The sequence below is a fragment of the Delphinapterus leucas genome, chromosome 14, assembly GCF_059928025.1.
Source record: "Delphinapterus leucas isolate spDelLeu-1000000601 "Yukka" chromosome 14, BTC_Dleu_Yukka2, whole genome shotgun sequence".
NCBI classification, from domain to species: Eukaryota; Metazoa; Chordata; class Mammalia; order Artiodactyla; family Monodontidae; genus Delphinapterus; species Delphinapterus leucas.
Window position 1 is genome coordinate 21,313,335 of NC_143142.1, and position 19,515 is coordinate 21,332,849.

Consider the following 19,515-nt stretch of genomic DNA (forward strand, 5'->3'; position numbering starts at 1 on the left):
ATGACATTCTTACATGCTTTGGCTATTGTCTCAAGTATGATATTAATTTTGATAATTAAAAGCAGAACAAGCACCGGCCCGGGAGTCTGGGTGAGATCTAGATTGTTTTGATCCCAGCTCTGACACTAACTCACTGTCGGCAAGTCCCATTTCGGTGCCGAATAAGGAGTTGGCCTAGATGACCACCAGAGCCCCTTCCTGCCTTGACATTCCATTATCGAATGGTTACTTTTCATCTAGGAGCTTGTCTCAGACTTCATAAACACCCAAAGATCAATCCAGCTGCTGGCAATGACTACCACACACTCGGGGGGTCTGAGTTAAGCATCTCTAAAGAAATCACAGCGATATCTTAGGATTTTCATGATTACAAAAGAAATCATTCAAGAGAAAAGCAGATGTCCTTGGGACCTGACACCAGTTCACACAGCAGATTTTCTGACACGGATCTTCTCAACATTTGTTAATCACAGGATGGGGGACTGAGATGCCTGGGAAATCTGGCTATGACCCAGCTCTAAGGGACTCTCTTCTTTCCATTTTCCCAGAAGCAGGGTCCTTGTGTAAATTATTTTCTATATATAAAATAGCCAATCACGATAAGACATTTCCATGAGTATATAACTTTTAAAATATTTGCAAAAAAGCAATTTTCCTCCCCATCCTCGATATTGGGAGTTCAACTTCCTTCACCTCAGCCCCTCAACGCACAGATCCTGTCACTGGTAATACATTCTCAAACAGGCGTTCAGCTATAGTACAAACAAACTCATCATGAATCTGTTTATAACCAAAAAAGCATCTCAATTTTAATTAGCTAATATGTTAAATTCGAAGTCGTGTTTATGTTTAAACATTCTACAAACCCATCTTAGAAAATGGGCATGTCTGATAAGGCCCTTCCTTGTCCGAAAGGAAATTACCAAAAATAATACAGACATCCTGCTGAGGGGTTTGCACTCCAGAGACATGTATTTGTTTCTGCTGCAGCAACTGTGAATAGACTGAGCACAACGTGTGAATTCTAGAAGATTTCTTCCATTAGCTCAAGTAGGACGTTTACAAAAGAGAAAACAAACGAAAACCCCTGAGATCATATCTGAAGGTGGGATTGGGAGCACCGCACTACTTGCCTTGAGTAGTAAGATTCCACACCCAGGGCCTCCCGAACGCTGGCGATGTGCTGCTCTAGGGCCGAGCTAGTGGCTGTTGGAAGGGCTGTGCTGCTGCCAGCCTGGAAGTCACTGGAGTTTTCCACCGTGTTGTCTCCCAAGTAGTGTTCGTGAAACTTCAGAATCCCTGAAGCAAGACAGGCACAGGCACAGCCAACATTATACATGATTGGGGTGGGGGAAGGGAAGGCGGAAGACAGTGGGCAGCAAGGTTGATGCTATGTGACCTCTTTGACAAGCATGCTGTCCTCCAAACCATGTGAAGAAATCCTGAAATCCAAGGTGTCGAGAGGGCTTTCAGAAGTCTGGTCAGTACGCTTTTTACAGCTTTCACCAGAAGGTTTGGTGCTTGAAAACAGGGAATTCAAGACAGGGCTTTTGATTTTGACGACATATATTCAGAAGCTCCTGGAATGATGATTAGTTCACATCAGTTCACGTATTTCAAAATAGGTGCTTCTCAGAAGCACCAAACAGGGAAAGTTTCCTTTCAGGAATAGTGCATGAGCATGCCATGGTGCATTCATTCTCCTCAGAAACTGAACTCCTGACAAAAGATATAGCTAGCCAAATGGAAACTGTGTTACTCAAAGACCTTTCGTTTCACAAAAGCAAATCAAAATAAATATGTAGTGTAAAGGCCAGATAAAAAAATTTTAAACCATCTTTAAATAAGACCAACTGGTCAATGGTCATTAATGGATTAAAGGAGCAAAAAATGATAGCTGTATGAAACTGAGGCAATCCGTAGTGGTTTTCTAGCAATAAACACAGGACATACTCTCAAATGGTGATGAGGTATGTCAGCCCTGGAAAATGCTGGTCCTCTCTGATTGGATTAAAGCCCTGGTGAAAGCTTCAGAGTCTCATTAAGAGCAAAGAGAAACGGAAAGAGAAACAATAGAAACCTCATTATACATGGCTCATTGTTACAGGGATTTGGATATACCACCTGTCAAATCATGTTCCCAAAACATAACAACCACCGAGAGAAAGAGCTCAATGCCTCCATCATCAGCTGTGTCCTCCTGAGCATCAGGGCCCTCCGGGGGCTGGGATACACAGGGATTCATCCCACAGTGCACGACGCTCACCAAGTCATCATGAACACCACAACTTAAAACCTTTAGCATAAAAAGGTCAGAGGCAAGAATGTTCTTTATGGAAAGCCCATAAAAAACATGGAATTAAGGGTAAAATTATAAAAAGTGAGGCTGGGGCTTCCCTGGTGGCACAGTGGTTGAGAGTCCGCCTGCCGATGCAGGGGACACGGGTTTGTGCCCCGGTCCGGGAAGATCCCACATGCCGCGGAGCGGCTGGGCTCGTGAGCCATGGCCGCTGAGCCTGTGCGTCCGGAGCCTGTGCTCCGCAACGGGAGAGGCCACAACAGTGAGAAGCCCGCGTACCGCAAAAAAAAAAAAAAAAAGTGAGGCTGAAGCATAGAACATACAGGCATTCTCAGAATGTAATCAGAACCCAGGAGGCATCTCAGATCTGTCATCCAGCCATCATTTTCTTTTTAAATCGAAGGGACAGAAACGTAATCAAGAAAATCTTGTCAGTTCTCCTTGGCAGTTGAACTTTTTGAAATTGGCTTACAGATATTCAAGAAGCCCATTCTTCAAGATTCCCAATTATAAGATCCACTTCCCCAGTCAATAAACTCTAATTGGATCTGGTGTGTCTCCAGCATGGTAAAACCATCAGCATTTTGTTATGCAAAAAATATGGCCCTAACAGCTAATTAGTGGTTCTGTATTTAGTGAAACTGTTAAAGCCTGAACATTTAATCCTGATTTAATCAAAGGGGATTTTTACTTCTGAAATAGATTTACAAATGAACTGGTTAAAAATGGGTTTTGCTAAACTCAGAAATTTCAAGCGTAAGACTTCATTTATATACTGTGACAGAGTTGCCATTATCATTTTAGTCTCTTTAACTGTACCATGACAAAGGGTCACAATTATTAAATCATATCTAGAAAGAACTCATTCGGACTTATTACTTTATTAGCTAATGAACAACAGCTGCCTAAAAATAGGGCTGCTGGTGAAATTAATCCTCCTGCTCTTAGTCGTCCTTGATAAATGCTTCCACGTTCACCAGCGAGGAGCCGTGATTTCTTGGGGGAATGAGAAAGCTGGGCTGTCTTATTAATTGAATGCCCCACCACGGACTACCACCGTGGCGGAAGATTTGCTGAAAGCCGACATTAGCTCCTTGATCTGATCTATGGTAATGCACCTCTCCCTCCTCTATTCACTAGGCTTTCACAACCTAGTGTCTTAATTGCCCTGTTCCCACAGAAAGAGATCTTACCTGCCCCAGGAGCAAGCAGCCAGCTGTACAGGTAGCCCGCAGCCAGGGAATAGTAAAGCACTAGTCCCCTCTGGCCATTAACCATCTCTAAGATCTGATCAATAGTGACTGGGGAGTAGGGGTCGGAGTCCTGCTGTCCTGTCTGCCGTTCTACCAGGAGATCTGCAAACGCCCTTGTCCGTCCTCTTTCTGCCACGGCCAGGGCTTCATCATGATGGCCTAGGAGACAAAGGGATAGGCTGGGAGTCCACGGGGAGTATGATTATCAGAGAGGGTTATCAGGTACAGAGACCCCAGGCAGGCAGAAACCCCACTGCCTCTCCACGCCAACGTGTGGCAGACTCTCAATGAGACTGTTTCAAATTCAACCCCCTGCCTCAGATGACGGGTGCAGTGACCACTCTACTCAAACCCCACATTTTCAGATTCCACCCCACCGTAAGCCACCAGGCTTCCCTGTCTGGCAGCCACACCACAGGAAAGCTCACTGTTCAGAGCAGCCATCCTCAGCCCTGCCCACTCTCCCCCCACATCCTGAGTTACTCCCCGGCCTCCTGGCTTCTGACCCCATTCACTTGGCTCTTTGGACCTGATGTTCTGCACTCTGGTTACCCTCTCGCTTCCTTGCTCAGCTTGGATTCTGATTTGGCCTTGGCAGATGAGCCCTCTAGGACATGGCTCTTGACCACCTTTCTATTTCTCCTCGATGCAGCCCCTCTGTGCATCACATTGCCCAGCCCTGTTTCCACATTTTCCACCAAATTATACCTCTGTGCCCTCACACATGCTGGTCCATCTGCTCAGTGTGCCTTTCCCCTGTTTACTGAAAACAAGGAATCCCAATAGCTGTCTTGCCTATCTCAAAGACTAAACGAGGCCCTATATGTGGAGGTGGCTGGTAGGCATTATTCAAAGCACAGTACATATAACAAGTGACATTATAATCACTAGAGCTGATACCTCATTCCATTCTGGGCTCCCACACACTTGCTTCTCGTCTCTTCTCATTCCCATGGGCAAAGGGTTCAAACCTCTGAGGTCTCTAATTCTATGAAACTGCTTCTCTCTTTCAAGCTTTTCCTCAGTCTTCGGATCCAACCTCTAATCCCACTTCATCTAAGAAACTAGCCTGTAATCTAGTTTAAAAGCTAATGCTCAAATATGAGAGCACAAAAGATAAAGCAACATCCTTTCAAGTTAGGATTATTAGAAGGAACACAATGCAAAGGATCTGCTTACATCATAAATATACAAATGGAAGAGTTGCTAGAACTAAGGTCCAAAGAGAGGGCAGGCAGAGGCAGGAGACCAGATGCTGCAGCCCCAAAGCCCTTCAAGGATGCCCTGCTTCCTACAGTCTGAGTATCAGTAGAAAGCGGGGATTTGTATGTGTGTATGCAAATGTCTTCTTTTACCCTATTAAGTTATTAACTGGAACAGCAGGGACGATTTCTGTACACATTGGAAAATTGGCCCCAAAGTGCTAGACAGACTTAACACTGTGATTATAGTAGATAATAAACTGTAATCGCAGGCAATGTGCACAGTTAATAGATACATTTTTCAAGGGGAAATTTGAGTATTCATACCCATAAAGCAAAGGACAGGTTATTGATAAGGCCTCAACATCCAACTTCAAAGACATTGTTAATTCCAATGAATACCTCCTTAACCCAAGTTCTGGGTTGGGGAAAATGGTCTGCAGAGATGGACAGGCCTGAGGAGAGGGAGAGGATGGGGTTGCTGGAATAGGGTGGCTGAAACAGTTAAGGCCTGGGTAATGGAAGGTGGATACTGTCCCAGTGCAATGCAGCCCACAGGCCTGGGAGCGTTGTCACTGACTATGTCACAGCCTTGGGGGCAGACAGTACAAACATTTATTAGACAGCAACATTAAAAGATGTGTGGCAGTAAAATAGGAAGAGACCAGTGTCTTCTCAGGTACCTGCCCCCAGGTACTAATGGGCAGAGGGAACCTGGTGGGAGCACCTGCTTCAAGCATCCCTGTCTCCAGGACACCTTCTCTGGCTCCTGGGTCTGTCTGCCAAGCCACTTGGTTCCCACAGCACCCGAGTCCCTTTTACTCTAGTGCCAATCACACCCTCCTGGGCTCCCGACTTCTGTCTCCTGATAGGCTAAGAGCTTCTAGAGGTCAAGAACCGGGACTTCTTGACTGGCACTCGGCACACACAAATATTCATTGCTTGAATGAACGAATGTTCAATGGCTGCGTTGTGGTTGTGGCTTCAGTCTGCCATGACAACAAATCATATTTCATCACAGCACTCACTAAACGACTCAGACACAGGGGTGCACGAACACAAGGTGGGAACCCCCACTGCTCTCACCGAGGCTGACGAGCACTCGCTGCAAGGCCTGGTAGGAGGATGTCTGCAGGTCAAAGAGGGAGAGCTTGTAGTCCGTGCTCAGCTGCACCTCGTGTCGGATCGTTTCAAACAAGGCTGATGCTCTATAGAGCTGCAAGGAGGGGAAAAGAACGTTATCTGTTTTCCAGAAACCACTGTCTAGCCGTTCACCGACTAGGGACAATTTTTGCTCACATCTTGGTACACAACAGAAAAATTGTTTTAAGAGATTTGAAAGGATGAATCTTTTTTTCCAGGTAGGTCTTTGTGGACCTGAAAAGGCATCAATTAGATCCTACTCAGTAAATTATAGTTTGTGTAATCAATTTTTGACAGACAAGGGGATCTAAAAGACAGGGGTTATAGACTCATAGTCTGAAACTTGTGGAAAAAAATCAGCTATGAACGCGATCAAGTGCTGATTTTGATTAAAACAAATGAAAAGCCTCTCCTCTTGTCATCAAGTAATTCACCACCCCAACGCCTCACAGTACAGAAGGGCTGGAACTGGAGCAGGTGAGGGGGAGCCAGGCTGGAGACGCCCGAGGCTGGGGGGAAAACCTGACGGCAGCCGCGCTCTCAGGAGGAAGGCTTCTTGCAGGCAGTTCAGCTGAACCAGACGCTGCTCTGCACAGCAGTGCTCCAGGGAGCCACGTCCACTCACAGGCACACCCTGGGACCAGACACACGACACTCCTAAGGAGACACTGTCCTGCTGCTCTAAGGGGACCACAAGACCTTTCTCTGATATTTATATGTGGAAACAGTATCAAATTTTTAATTCATGCAAATTTAAAGAATAGAATTCTAAGGCTAAGGGACTTAGACTAGGAGAGAGGAATGTATTCCCAACCCTGCCACTAATTTGCTGGGTGACTTTTGGTAAGATTCGGAACCTCAGTTTTTTCTCTGTAAAGGGATGGTTATCACTCTACCTCACAGGGTTATTAAGGAATAAATCCAGTCAGTGAAAGTACTTTGAAAACTATAAATATCAGTACAAACTTTAATTTCTGAAACCAGAAAACTAGAGAATTAATTCTTTAAATTGTAAAACGTCATAACATCCCAGGATGCTGTGGCACAAGTTCAAGCATATCATGTCCTCACTCCCTGTGAGCACCTACGACAGGAGCCTGGGTTCACCAATCCTTGGCCCCCTTTGCTAGCACAGCACCCTCCACAGCAAGCGCTGCCTCAGCAGTTGAGTGTGTGATTTTAGATGCCATCTCACAATTCCTCCAACCTGACGGAGGAACCCATAAGTCCAGGGATCTTTCTAATTTGCAGAGCCAGCACAGAGCAGGTTTCTCTTCAACTATTTGTGTGCATGCAGAAACATGAACTTTGTGTGTGTGGGTGTGTGTGTGGGTGTGTGTGAGAGAGAGAGAGAGGGAGAGAGAGAGAGGGAAGGGAGGGAGAGGAAGAGGGGAGAGAAGCATCTAGTGATATAACTAGAAACCTACAAAGACAGTAAATCCAATAATTATGAATTCTTGGATTATTTACTTCTGTCATAAAATGTATATAATTTCATATTAAGGTTTAATGAGAAACAATAGCACATAATACAAGAATTCCAAAGAAATTATTGAGAAATCTATCATACAAGTGAGTAAGAGTCTTTACTATGGTTCAACACTTCTGGGCTGATACAGGCTGGAAATCTTGTATGTCAAACCCAAGAGCACAGGTCAACACCCTCTGGCAAACGTCATCACTACTAGGATAGTAATCCCAAGGTCTTCCATGCTTCTAGAAACAAAGTCCACTCAGGACAGGGTTCTCCTGCTCACCTGATGTTGGGCTTCCTCCAGGTTCCCACTCGCCCAAAGGGAGAGGCCAAGACCATGGCGAATTTTGGCTTCATCTTCTCTTCGGCCCAGCTGCTCTGCTAACCTTAAACCTGAATTCAGATAGAGAAATTTTGAGGACACATAAAAGACAATTCCATCCTGCCAAGGAGTTCTGGAGCATAACTCTGGCTCAGGTGTATATGAAGAGTGTTAGCAACGCAGCTAGTTAAAATGCAGGACAAAAGCAGAATCAGCCAGGGCAGAGTAAGCTTTTTTTTTCAAATTCTGTGTTGGTAGTGACCTTTCCAGGTCACTCCAAGTTGCCGCAGCAAGAGCTCAGGTGATGGCTATCAGCAGGAGACAGGTTTGCAGGGCAGGCAGAAACACTGAAACAAATGGAACCTAACTGGCTGCCCTCCCAGCTGTGAAATCCCTAGCTTTGCAAATGAAAACTCCTGGCCTATAAGTTTACCTAACCCAATTCTCTGGCTGGCAGAAGTCTTTCTTGAAAGTTCCATAGTCAAGTACAGAAGCCCAGCTACTAACTACTCTTTCCTATCACATGTGCACAGCATCCAATCAGTGTTGACGAGAGACACATCAGATGTCCTCCTGGAAGCAGAATGCTCACACCGCCTGACCCTGCCTTCTGTTACTGAGGCCACTGAGGCATTTCACATCCAATCTGCCTTTCCTTTAAGGCTGAGACTTTGATGTGCCTCAGCGGGGTTGCAGAGCAAGAGCTATTATGAGTTGAAAGCTTTAAATGAGATTGTTCTCATTCTAATGGCCTTCAGATAGGCACCTGCAGTTTGGGTCACTTACTCACAGGAAGCTTCTGGATTTCAGGACATCAGCAACCTCCAGAGCCTTGTGGGAGTCAAATCTGAAGGCAACCATTTATCGTATTGGCCACTAAGCAGTTCTCGGCATCACTTGGCCCTCATTATCCTGCTCTCTGTACATAGGAGTTAGCTTGTGCCGAGACAGCAGGAAAGCTCCCACACTACAACTGCACACACCAAGGAAGGACTTCTTCTTTCTAGTCTAATTCAGGGTGCATGGGAGCCTGTCTCTGAGCATGCTGGGCCCACACAATTTCAGACTTTCGAAAAGGAACTGAGTCAGTTGAGAGGCTAATAAAAGTGATACTCGGGTTCAAACTCATAAAATATCATGCATCTCAAAATGCACATAACTCAGAAAACTTAGAAACAGCATTTTAAATTTAAATCATGTCACAGGGTAACAAAAACAATATGTATTTGCAAATTATTCACATTTTAAAATACTTCATAGAGTAGGAACAGAAATAAAAGAAATGGTTCTTGGGTGAAAACCAGGAGGAGACCGGTTGTTTTAACCTTCAACAAGCTAACCATATTCATTCAGCAATATAGCTCTCCCTGCTAGGCCTGGGCCTCTGAGTTGGAAGTCAAAGTCATTGAGGCAGCTCCTCCAGAAGGTATGTTCTGTGCAAGGCGGGACTTGACTTTGCTTCCTGCTAGATCCCCAGCGTGTAGGACACTCCCTGGCCCATAGTCAAAAGTTCAACAATGAAGAGCTAAAAGCCCACTGCACAGACATGGTATCTGTCCTTCCCCAGTTTCTACCTGCTTCTGCCTCTTAGGAATCTGACCCACCCATCCAGCCCTCCTGGAGCCTAGTTTGCCAGAAACTAGTTACATGACTCCAGGTAAGTCACTAAATTGCTCCAGCCTCCCTTTCTTCAGTTGCAAAAAGAAAAGAAGCTGGATGAGACCAGTGGTTTTTATCACGGGTAACCATACAAATCACGTAGAGAGCTTGTTCCAAAGGCTTTGACCAGGCCTGCCTGTGAGATTCTATTGCATGTGGGCAGGGGGATGCTAGTACACAGGCCTGTCTGAAAGCCAGGAGGGAGAGAGAGTACCGAAGTGGTTTCCAACTGAACTGTCCCCTCACTTCAAGAGGCTGCAGACCCAACTCAGAGCACTCAGAAAGGGCCTCCCAGGTGTCTTGCACCTGAAACAACTTATGCAAAGAGGCATCTGGTCAGGTCCATGAGGTACACCAGGCTCTCCGGTAGAGCACATCCACGAAAAAGACACTGTGGAGATGGTGCGATAAGAATTTAGATCTCTGCAAAACTTAAAATTACAACAATAAAAATAGAGCTTTCCATAAGTATAGAATTGTTACAGTATCTCAGGCAAAGCAGCTGCTTCATGAAAATAACATTTCAGGAAGTACCAAAGGACACAGTTGAAAGGCTGTCATACACTGGGTCTGAATTTAATAGTTTTCACAAATTCAATTGAAAATCGCCCCCAGTCTGTTAGAATTTTACCAGTCTAGTTTCAGGAAACCAAAAGCCACCTCTCATATTTAATGCATTGAGGCAGAGCTCCCACTGAGTGGGAGCCAAATCATGTCTGGGAAGTGGCTTCTAGCCTCTCAGTAATCTCTCAGCCTGCAGGCCAGAGCAAGCCTGGTCTGTGCAGAGGACCACAGCGACCATCAGCCCCTGGCCCATTCTCCACTTCATGTGCTGCTTCCCTCTCTCCCAGCTTCCAGCTGGGGATCAGAAGTAATCGTGGACGTGACTGCCCCAGCCCTGCTCTGTTCTTGGGAGGTCGAAAGAACTGCATACAAGGTCTTGTGTGGTTCCTGAGGTCAGGAAACCTGGGCTGAGCCCCATGCCACCACTGACTGACCGCATGGTCAGGATCAAGCCACTGTAGTCTCTGAGCCTCAGGTCACTTAGCTGCCAATGGGAATAAAAAGATACAACTCTCATGGTTACTATGAGAATGAAATCCAATTAGATAAACTATGTATGCCAAAAAATTCTGGAAACTATAAATGACAGTTTTTGCTTGAAATCAGCAACCATTTCCTTTTACTAGTGAGCCAAGAACACCGTATCTGCTGTTTTTCCCTCCCAGGATGACAGGATGCCATGTGCCCGTGTGAGAGGAAGTGCTTTCCAGAGGAGGGTTCCAAAGGGGTGGAGGGCAAACACACTGCTGTGGGGCTCCTGCTTGGTGAGGAAGGAAGTGTCCAAGGCCTGACTGTGCGCAGGTAACTGCATGGAGCCTGCCGGAGAGGAGAGGGGGTGGGGGGAGGGGGTGAAAAAGAGGGGAGGGAGGGAAGCAGTCACTTTCTGGGCCTGCCTGAAATAAGCCTACCGTGGCACCAGCCCAGCACGGTGGGTAATCAGCACCAGGAAACCTGGCTGATGGCTTGAGCGACCCTCAGACAGGTGCTTCTGGATTAGACCCCGGCTGCCACATTGAAATGGACTTCCACACAGCTTTGATACAGCTTATTTTCTAAAGGGACAATGGGTCCGGAACAGCTGCGCATTTTTCCTCTGATTCAGGCCCTTAACTTGTACACTATTAGATCTAACTTGACCTTGTGTAGAATGTGTTTTTTACTCAGTAGAGGGCTCTGAAAAGCAAGGAGGGTGTCAGCTCCTTGGACAGCTGGCAAGCAGAGCGAGACAAGCTGGGTAATGCATCCTGGACAGTGGAAAGCCTTTGTACTACTAAGGAACACCCAGTGGGGGACACCATGGTTTTGGAGTTGAACTGACGATGTGGTCTCTGAGATCCTCACTCCATGCAGAGGTGGCCACTCACACCGTGGCTGGGCAGACTGTGAGCTCAGTCTCAGGGTAGACCGAGAAGCCGTGACAGACCTTTTCACTTACCTTCCTGCAAGTACATGACTGCCTGGGAATAGTTCTGTAAAGCATGATGGGTCCTTCCAAGGCTACTATAAGACACCGTCTTGGCCACCAAGTCGTTCATCTGTGCAGCGATGCTCAAGTGCTGTTCTTGATAGACCACGGCCCTCTCAAAGGTGCCCAGGGACTCGTAGGTCAGGCCCAGGTTCCCATAGGCCCGTCCCTGGCACGTGGGGTTGTTGGTTTCCTCTGCTATCTGCAGATCCAGCTGGTGGTACTGCAGGGCTGTATCGTATTCCCCCATCTGCTGGTAAACGCCCCCCAGGCCACAGGCAGCATCACTTTCCAGAGCTCGGTCTTTCATCTCTCTAGCAATGTTCAGCTGGCGTTCAAGGCAGGAAATGGCTTGTTCGTAATTCCCTAATTGGCTGTGCAGACTTCCCAGCTCTCCATAGGCCTGGGCTTTATTAAAGGCCTCCCCGAGCTCATGGGCAACCACGAGCCTCTTTTCAAAGCACACAAGGGCTTGCTGCAAGCTCCCCATTGCCCTGTGGGGGATGTAGACAGAAAAGCAATGATATTATTTTGTGCAGGTGCAGACATGCTAAAGCCCCTGAGAAAATGAAAAGCATTTGTCACTGTCACTTACTACAGAAGCTCTTAACTTCTCTTCTAGCTAAAATCTATCATGTGACCTTAGAGTGAGATGCAGGGGAATTTCATAATCTGGAAAGCAATTCAAAAGTCATCCCTTAGTGACCTTCCCAAGAGCTTGAGGTTCAATGGGATATATACCCCGGAGGAAACATAAAATATATTAATAGGCACAATGATAGCAAGTGAACTGTTTGGTTCTTTGGGCCTCCCAATTTCCACTACTGCTTAGACTATGTTTTTGAAATCACTTTACAATGGCTATAAATCTTTCACCCTGAGCTTCTCAGAGCACTCTGCGGGTGATGATTTAGTCTGACCCTTGCCCTTCCTCCACTCCAGGAGCCCTAGTCCCCTGCCTATCTGGAGAGGCCGTATATTCTGCAGACACAGACACCTTCTTGGGTTGCCCACGTTCAGAAGGAAAGCACCACCTTGGCCAACAGTGTATCTTTTTGTGCTGCTAAGAGATGACACGATAAGAGTGAGAAGAGCATGGATTCTGGCGGCAGACCAAACCAGTTGTGTAGGACACATGAATTCCTTTTCCTGAGCTTCAGTTTCTGGATGCTAATAAATCCCACATCCCATAGCAGGTGATAATAAATGTAGACTAATACAGGATTGCTATAAATATTAAGCAAGATATCTATGCAAGGTGGCCAGCATGACAGTGTATGTTTATTCACTCCCACTATCATGAGGTGGCTCTCCCTAAAAGCAACAAAATGGGGTCCAGGTAATTGGTGGGTATAGGTGTTATATTAATGAACACATCCATATAATGTGAGGGGCATTCAGAAAATATAAGTTAGATCAATTCATTCATCTTTCCCATTCCTATTATCTCTTTTATTCTGCTCATTATGATGTAGTCAGAAAGGTAGTGCATTTGGAGTCAGAGAGCCCTGGGTTTAACCTCAGTTGTCCCTTTTAAGCTGTGTAATCTTGGACATAAACTCTGGGCCTTAGTTTCTTCCTATATAACATAAGGGTAAAAATATACCCTGCTAATTTCACAGAATTATTGGAGGAACAAAATGAGGTATGCATGGAAATGATTTGTAGTCAATAAGCTGCCATGCAGACATTAAGTGGCCATTACTTTCACAACTGCTCTTTGTGCAGGTTTATCAACCACATTTGTCCTCTGTCATTTTTACCTGTGTCCATTTCCCAGGCCCCGGTAAGCCTTGGCTTGGTCTTGCATGCGATTTAGACTCTGGGCAACAGATAAATATTGTTCATAGTGCTTTATAGCTTCCTCATAGTCACCCAGGGCCTCGTAGCAATCCCCCAGGTTGCCATAGGCCCGGCCCCTGTCGAGCACAGACTCATTTCCACTCAGCTGCTGCAGCATGGCCAGCTGCTGCTCGAAGTAGCCGATGGCTTCTTCCATCACATTCATGTTCATCTTTGTGATGCCCATGTTGCCATAGACCTGAGCTTCTAGACTCGGATCTTTCAGCTTCTGCCCTAGATCCAGCTGCTCTTCATAACACTTGAACGCCATCGTGTATTTCCCAAGGGCCATGTAGACGGCTGCCAGGTGCCCATGAGCTCTGCACTCTCCCGGCAAGTCGCTCAGCTCCTGATATACCTCCAGTTCCTGTGTGTGATAACCCAAGGCCTTGTCGTGTTTCTGGATCATTCGGTATGCAGTGCCCAGGGCTGCATATGCACTGGCCTCCAGTCTTCTGTCCTTTACATGGTGAGCCAAGCCCAGCTGCTGCTCATAGAATTTTATTGCACCACTGATATCTTTTTTACAGATGAATATATCGCCCAGGTTCCCCAGGGCTCGAAATTTAGCCTGGGAATTATTCAGGGACTGGGCTAGGGACAGTAAGTACTTCTGACACTCTTCGGCTTTGTTAAAATTCAGCAGAGCCTTGAATGCTAAGCCCAAGTTGCAGTAGGCTTTTGCTTGGCTCAATTTGTCATGAAGGTCTTTGGCCAGGGCCAGATCCTGCTCATAGTACTTCACCGCCTCCTGGTAATTTCCAAGGCAGTAATGGGCGTAGCCAAGATTGTGGCAGACCTTCCCTTCTCCTTCCATGTCTTGAAGCTCGGGAGCAAGCCGGAGGTACTGTTCGTAATAGGGGGCGGCCTGGACGTACTCCCCTCGAGAGCAGTGGAAGTTGCCCAGGTTGCTGAGGGCCCGGGCCTCGCTCTGGATGTCACGCAGCTCCCGAGCGATGTTCAGGTGGTTCTGATAGTGCTGCAGGGCCCGGTCGTGGGCACCCAAGGCCTGGTAGGCCACGGCAAGGTTCCCGTGTGTGGAGGCCTGTGAGGCACGGTCATTCACTTCCATGGAGATCTGCAGCTCCTGCCGGTGGTACTTGACAGCCTGGTCGTACATGCCCAGAGCATTGTAGGCATTGCCCATATTCCCGTAGGCACGGCCCTGGGCGGCGTAATCACTCAGCTCCTGGGCGATGCACAGGTGGGTCTTGTGGAGTTTCAGTGCAGTATCATAATCACCTTTCATCTGGTGTATGATTCCTGAGAAAGGGAATAAAACAATAGAAAAGGGTTGAAATGACTGACTAGCAATATAGAAAAAATGTAATTTGCAACTCGATTTATACTCAAATACAATCCAGATGAATTAAAGAATTTAAAATAACAGAAGGTAGAATTAAATATTTATCAGCTCTCCAGAGGGGGGATAGCTTTCTAAGCTTCAAAGCAACAGGAATAAAAAAAAAAAACTGACAGATTTGGTTACAAAAATAATAAGTTTTATACTATAAATATATATCTAAAATTAAAAGCCAAACACAATACTGGAAAATATATGAATTATACAAAAAAAATTCAATAGCTATCGTGTATAAAGATTTCACTTGTTTCATTTAAAAAAAAATCAAGACCCCAATTTACTGAAATAGGCAAAAATAGTAAAAGTGAGCAGACAACTCACATCCAAGGAAATACAGAGTAACCACAGGGGAAAATGTTAATTTCTTTTAATAATCAAAGAAATGCAAAATAAAGCAACCCTGAAGTACCATTTTACTTCTACTAAATTAGCAAACAAAAAATTTAAACAATACCCTATACTGATGAGGTGGCCCTGAAGCTGGTAAACACATCAACTGCTGGACACAAACGGGAACAGCCTTTGGAGGAGCAGCATGGCAAGAACCACACACAGTGCTGCTCAGACCCTGCAATCCTGCTCAGGGGAATGTCTTCTAAGGCAATCATACAACAAATGCAAAAGCCGTATGCATAACAATCTTCACTGCACCATTATAGATTAGCGGAAAATCAGAAACATCTTCAATGGCAAACAACTTGGGGATTTTATAAGTACATTTTGGTATATCAACTCAACAGGGGATTATACAGTCATTAAAAAGATAATTACGAAGTCTATGCAGAAAAATGGGGAAAAAAGAGTTCTTGCAATAATGTTAAGTGGAAAAAGCAGAAAACAATGCTGCACGCTCCCTCACAATGACTAGGAAAATGAATCTGTGCACATGGACAAGACCTCGAGGGTATTATGCAAAAATAAAAACAGTTGCCTTGTTAGGTGATAGGCTTTGAATGATTTTTGTTCCAGAATTTCTTGTAATTCTGCTATCTAGCTTTTACAGTCAACAATAACAGCACTTCAAACAGCCCTCATAAACTATGTTATAGCTGCTAAGCTAAGCTGTTGTTTTTACAAGCAGTTCAAAATGAGATATATCATAAATATCATAAATATAAAGTAGTTCCAAACGAGGGATATAATAAAAGTAACTTGGGAAGCACCTTTAAGGACAGCCTGGTTCATTTCAGTTGGGGTTGGGATGGGGAGGCACAGAAAAGGCGGAGGGATCTAGTATGCAAACAGGTTTCTCTTCGCCCTTGGTTTTGAACATGCTTTTCTGTGCATCAACGTGTGAACTTTGCACTGGTGACCAAAACCTGCAGAAGTATAAGAACTCAAAAACACCAAGATGGGTTGCTAAAATGTCTGAACTGAAAATAGAGGCACTGAGAAAGCAAGCTATCGAAATCCAGCCTCTGCAATTTGCTTATCTCTACACCTTTCATTCCTTCCTTCCTTCCTTCATTCATTTACTTACACACTGACCCAACAAATATTAACTGAATATTTATTGTGTACTAAGCCTTGTGGAGGGCAGCACACAGGGAGAGAAATGAAGACACGTGTCTGCCCTCAGAAAGCACACAGGGTCATAAGGGAGACGGTCATGAAACAAATAATGTCAATACACATAATAAAAGCTGAAGTGAGCGGGGCGTGGGAGAGAGAGGAGCATGCCAGGGCCACTCCTCCGGTCCTGACTTCCCTCCCCTGCCTGCAGTGGAGGTCTGCCCGGCCCCAGGAGTCGTGCTGAGCTCTGGGTCCAGCCATCTGTATGACATTAACTGGATTTAGGGCACTGGATAAATCATTTAGCCTCTTTGAGGTTTTTTAGTTCATCTATAAATTGAGGAAAATAATAATCTTGATACCAACCTTAGAGGATAGTAATGAGGATCAAATGAAATAATGTATGTGCAAGTGCACTGTAAACTATAACGTGAAATTCAAATATTAGTTACTGAAATTACTATATACTTCTAGGGAAGGGAATTCTCGAGGTGGTAGAGATTAAACAAACTATGGTAATTCTTCTGTGTATTTTCTTTTATGAGTAAAATATTTCATAGTTTAAAATAAGCAAATCATGGTACTCTATATTACGGAATAACATGGTGCCATTAAAAATGGTGAAGTAAAAAAAAAAAGATGAAACAGAAGTTTATATACTGACATGGGAAAAATTATATTAAGGGGTTATATGGGCACAAACAGTACATTTAATAAAAACATTAATAGGATGTATGTATATACATACATGTTTATACTTATACATACAGCATACATTTTTTACAAAGGTAACAGTAGTGATCTTTGGTAAAATTTTGCTTATCTGTGTTTTAAATGGTTTTCCTATGATGAATGCACAACACCTGGTTAAAAATTACTCAAATTTTTGAAACTCTGCTCTAATTAGAGCAACATTCCTGAGGACTGGAGATGTCACTGGCATCCTAGCTGGAAAGGTCAGGTTTTCAGAGCCTGTCTCAAGGTTAGAAACTCTAAGCTGCCAAAAGGCACTACCTCAGCATCACCTGAAGGAAGCCCTCTTAGTGACAGAAACATTTCAGTTCTGAAGACCTGAATGTGGCCTGTATCCCTAAACGGCTTTTATCTAAAGAAAAAACTTGTAGGTTTCAAATTTCCAAGTATCCTTAGAGGAAATGAATCATTTATTCCCTCTCTCCTCAGCTTCTGCATAAGGAGAAATAAGGGGCAAAATACCTGACCCGCCATGAGTGCAGAGTCATGAACAGAGCCAGAGCTGGGGAGGGCAGCATGAGTGCCCACACATCCCTCTGAGCACTTTCCCCCCTAGCAATGCCTTTACATTGATTTTTTTTCCCACAGCTTTCGGATTTCACTGCAATGATTTTTAAGCCAATATGATCACTGACTGGTTGCTAAGGTGGTGTTAAGAGGAAGCAAGCAGTGTGGGACCTTCAGAGAAGGAAACTGAGGAAGCTCAGGTTTTTTGTATGCACCCTACTGCTCAAGAAACAGGTCACCTGGCTAGCACCCCATCCTCCCCACTTGCACCCCATCCTATAGGAAGCTGGCTACGTATCTGGAAGGCACACTATAATGGAAAAGGCACAGAACTTTAAGTCAGAAGTCCCGTTTTACAAGCCTGGCTCCCACCTCATTCAGCTGAGTATCTTTGAGACCCTAAGTTTCTGTCTCAGAGCCTTTGTTTTCTTTTCTTTTTTAATTGAAAACTTTTTGGTGTTTTTGGTTTTCTTATTAATAAGGCCAGGTTATAATCATCTCAAAGAAATGGTATGAGAATCACAGTAGTGTATATCAATAGGCTTTGCTAACTATCGCATGCTTCCTAAACACAGTATGAACGGTATTCAGAGAGTGAGCGTTCAAAGGAAAAGTAATTCCATTTCTCTTGCTCTCAGGGCCTCAAGAGTCTGGCTAGTTAATAGGGAGCAGTTGGGATGATAATGGCTACCCAGGGTTCAATGATTTGCGAAAGAAACTGCCTGCTGGTTACAGCAAAATGATCTGACCCCCAGCCAGTTTGCCCACACACTCCCTTTGGCCCCCGCCTTCCCCCTCAGCTGACACTTCCAAGGGTCTCTAAAGCATAGGAAGATTCTCAAAACAAAGACTTCCAGACACAGGCAAGGGTAGAGGAGATGGGCCGGCTGAGGTGGGAATTTTTTCTTCTGCCCTTGTGTCTGCTCTGCCCCAGCCGCTGCCAGCCTGGAGAATTCTGAACGGAACATTACACACTCTTGGCAGCTCTTCTCTTTGTTGAGGCAACATAAAAGCTGCCCTGAGAGCTGCCAGGAGAGTGACTGCACATGCTGAGGAGATAATCTGCAGATCCTCCTTCCCTTTCGAGACCACAGCTTGATTTTCCAGGGCTGTCACTCAGATGAAGACTTACAGAGGGCCTGTCAGAGGGCATGCTAGGTGACAACGTGCTGCAGGGAGGGGAATTAAATGAAGAGTAGTGGGGCAGAAGATCCTCACAAAGCCCAGTTCTCACAGGGCATGTAGAGAAACGACACAGGCTTATGGATTTATACATCCATCCCCACAGTAAACCTCCACCTATGCATCAGGAATGGTCACTGCCATAGGAATAATAAGAGCTACTGCAAAGACCTGTTGTGAGGGCCAAGGAGTCATGCTTATGAGAGGCTAGCACAAGTGCCTGGGACATAGTAAGTGCTCAATACATTTTGCCTCTATTGTTAACCATTACCAGCAAAGATCAAGGGAGGTGTGAACAGGACAAGCCTAACAGAACTCTACTGAAACTAGAATAGTTAGCATCTTAGCAATGAATTCTGGCAGCCTTTTCTCTTGCAAATTCTCTAAAAGTAGGGCCTCATTGTACTTCTACAAAGGATGCGTGCATTCTTCTCATTTACTTAAAATATTATTATTTTGATTATTAATAGTACACGATCCAAATGGGGCTTTAAGAGCTCATCTATTCTTTCCCACTGCTTTTAAACAGGTTGAGTTTGGCTACATTCTAGCCAAATCACTAGCTATTCTCAAAGGAAATATCAAGTTTTGGGAACTGGAAGAGTCCTCCTAACTTTGTAAATGACATGACCCTGGCCCAGTGAGAGGAAGTGAGTTAGCAACAGAGCAGAGAGAAGGACTCTCGACCCACAGACCTTCAGCTGTACCAGCCCACCTGCTTTCAAGATAAGCAGAAGGCATAAAGGAACTGTATTTAGTCTCACTAGGTGTGACACAGGACAGTAGCTATACTTTAAAAACTTCTCATCTGCTAGGAATACTTATGGAATTACTTACAGATGAAACAACACAGTGTCTACTATTTGCTTTAAAAATACTCCAGCAGAGGGGAAAAGTAAGTATATGTTTGTGTTTATGAAAATAGATGAAATGATTTTAGCAAAATGTTGATAATTGGGGATTGTTGTCATATGG

At 44.9% G+C, this 19,515-nt stretch overlaps 1 protein-coding gene across 4 annotated transcripts in view; it reads right to left on the bottom strand.

Annotated features, from left to right (window-relative positions):
• TTC28 (tetratricopeptide repeat domain 28) overlaps nt 1-19,515 on the bottom strand; it is a 655,470-nt gene that overhangs the window by 95,448 nt on the left and 540,507 nt on the right. For all 4 annotated transcript variants that reach the window (XM_089894637.1, XM_022550842.3, XM_089894638.1 and 1 more), the window contains 6 exons: nt 13,145-14,486; nt 11,352-11,875; nt 7,655-7,764; nt 5,841-5,970; nt 3,493-3,711; nt 1,134-1,299 (listed from right to left, as the gene is read on the bottom strand). In XM_089894637.1, the coding sequence (XP_089750763.1) occupies nt 1,134-1,299; nt 3,493-3,711; nt 5,841-5,970; nt 7,655-7,764; nt 11,352-11,875; nt 13,145-14,486 (2,491 nt within the window). The remainder of the gene's footprint in view (nt 1-1,133; nt 1,300-3,492; nt 3,712-5,840; nt 5,971-7,654; nt 7,765-11,351; nt 11,876-13,144; nt 14,487-19,515) is intronic.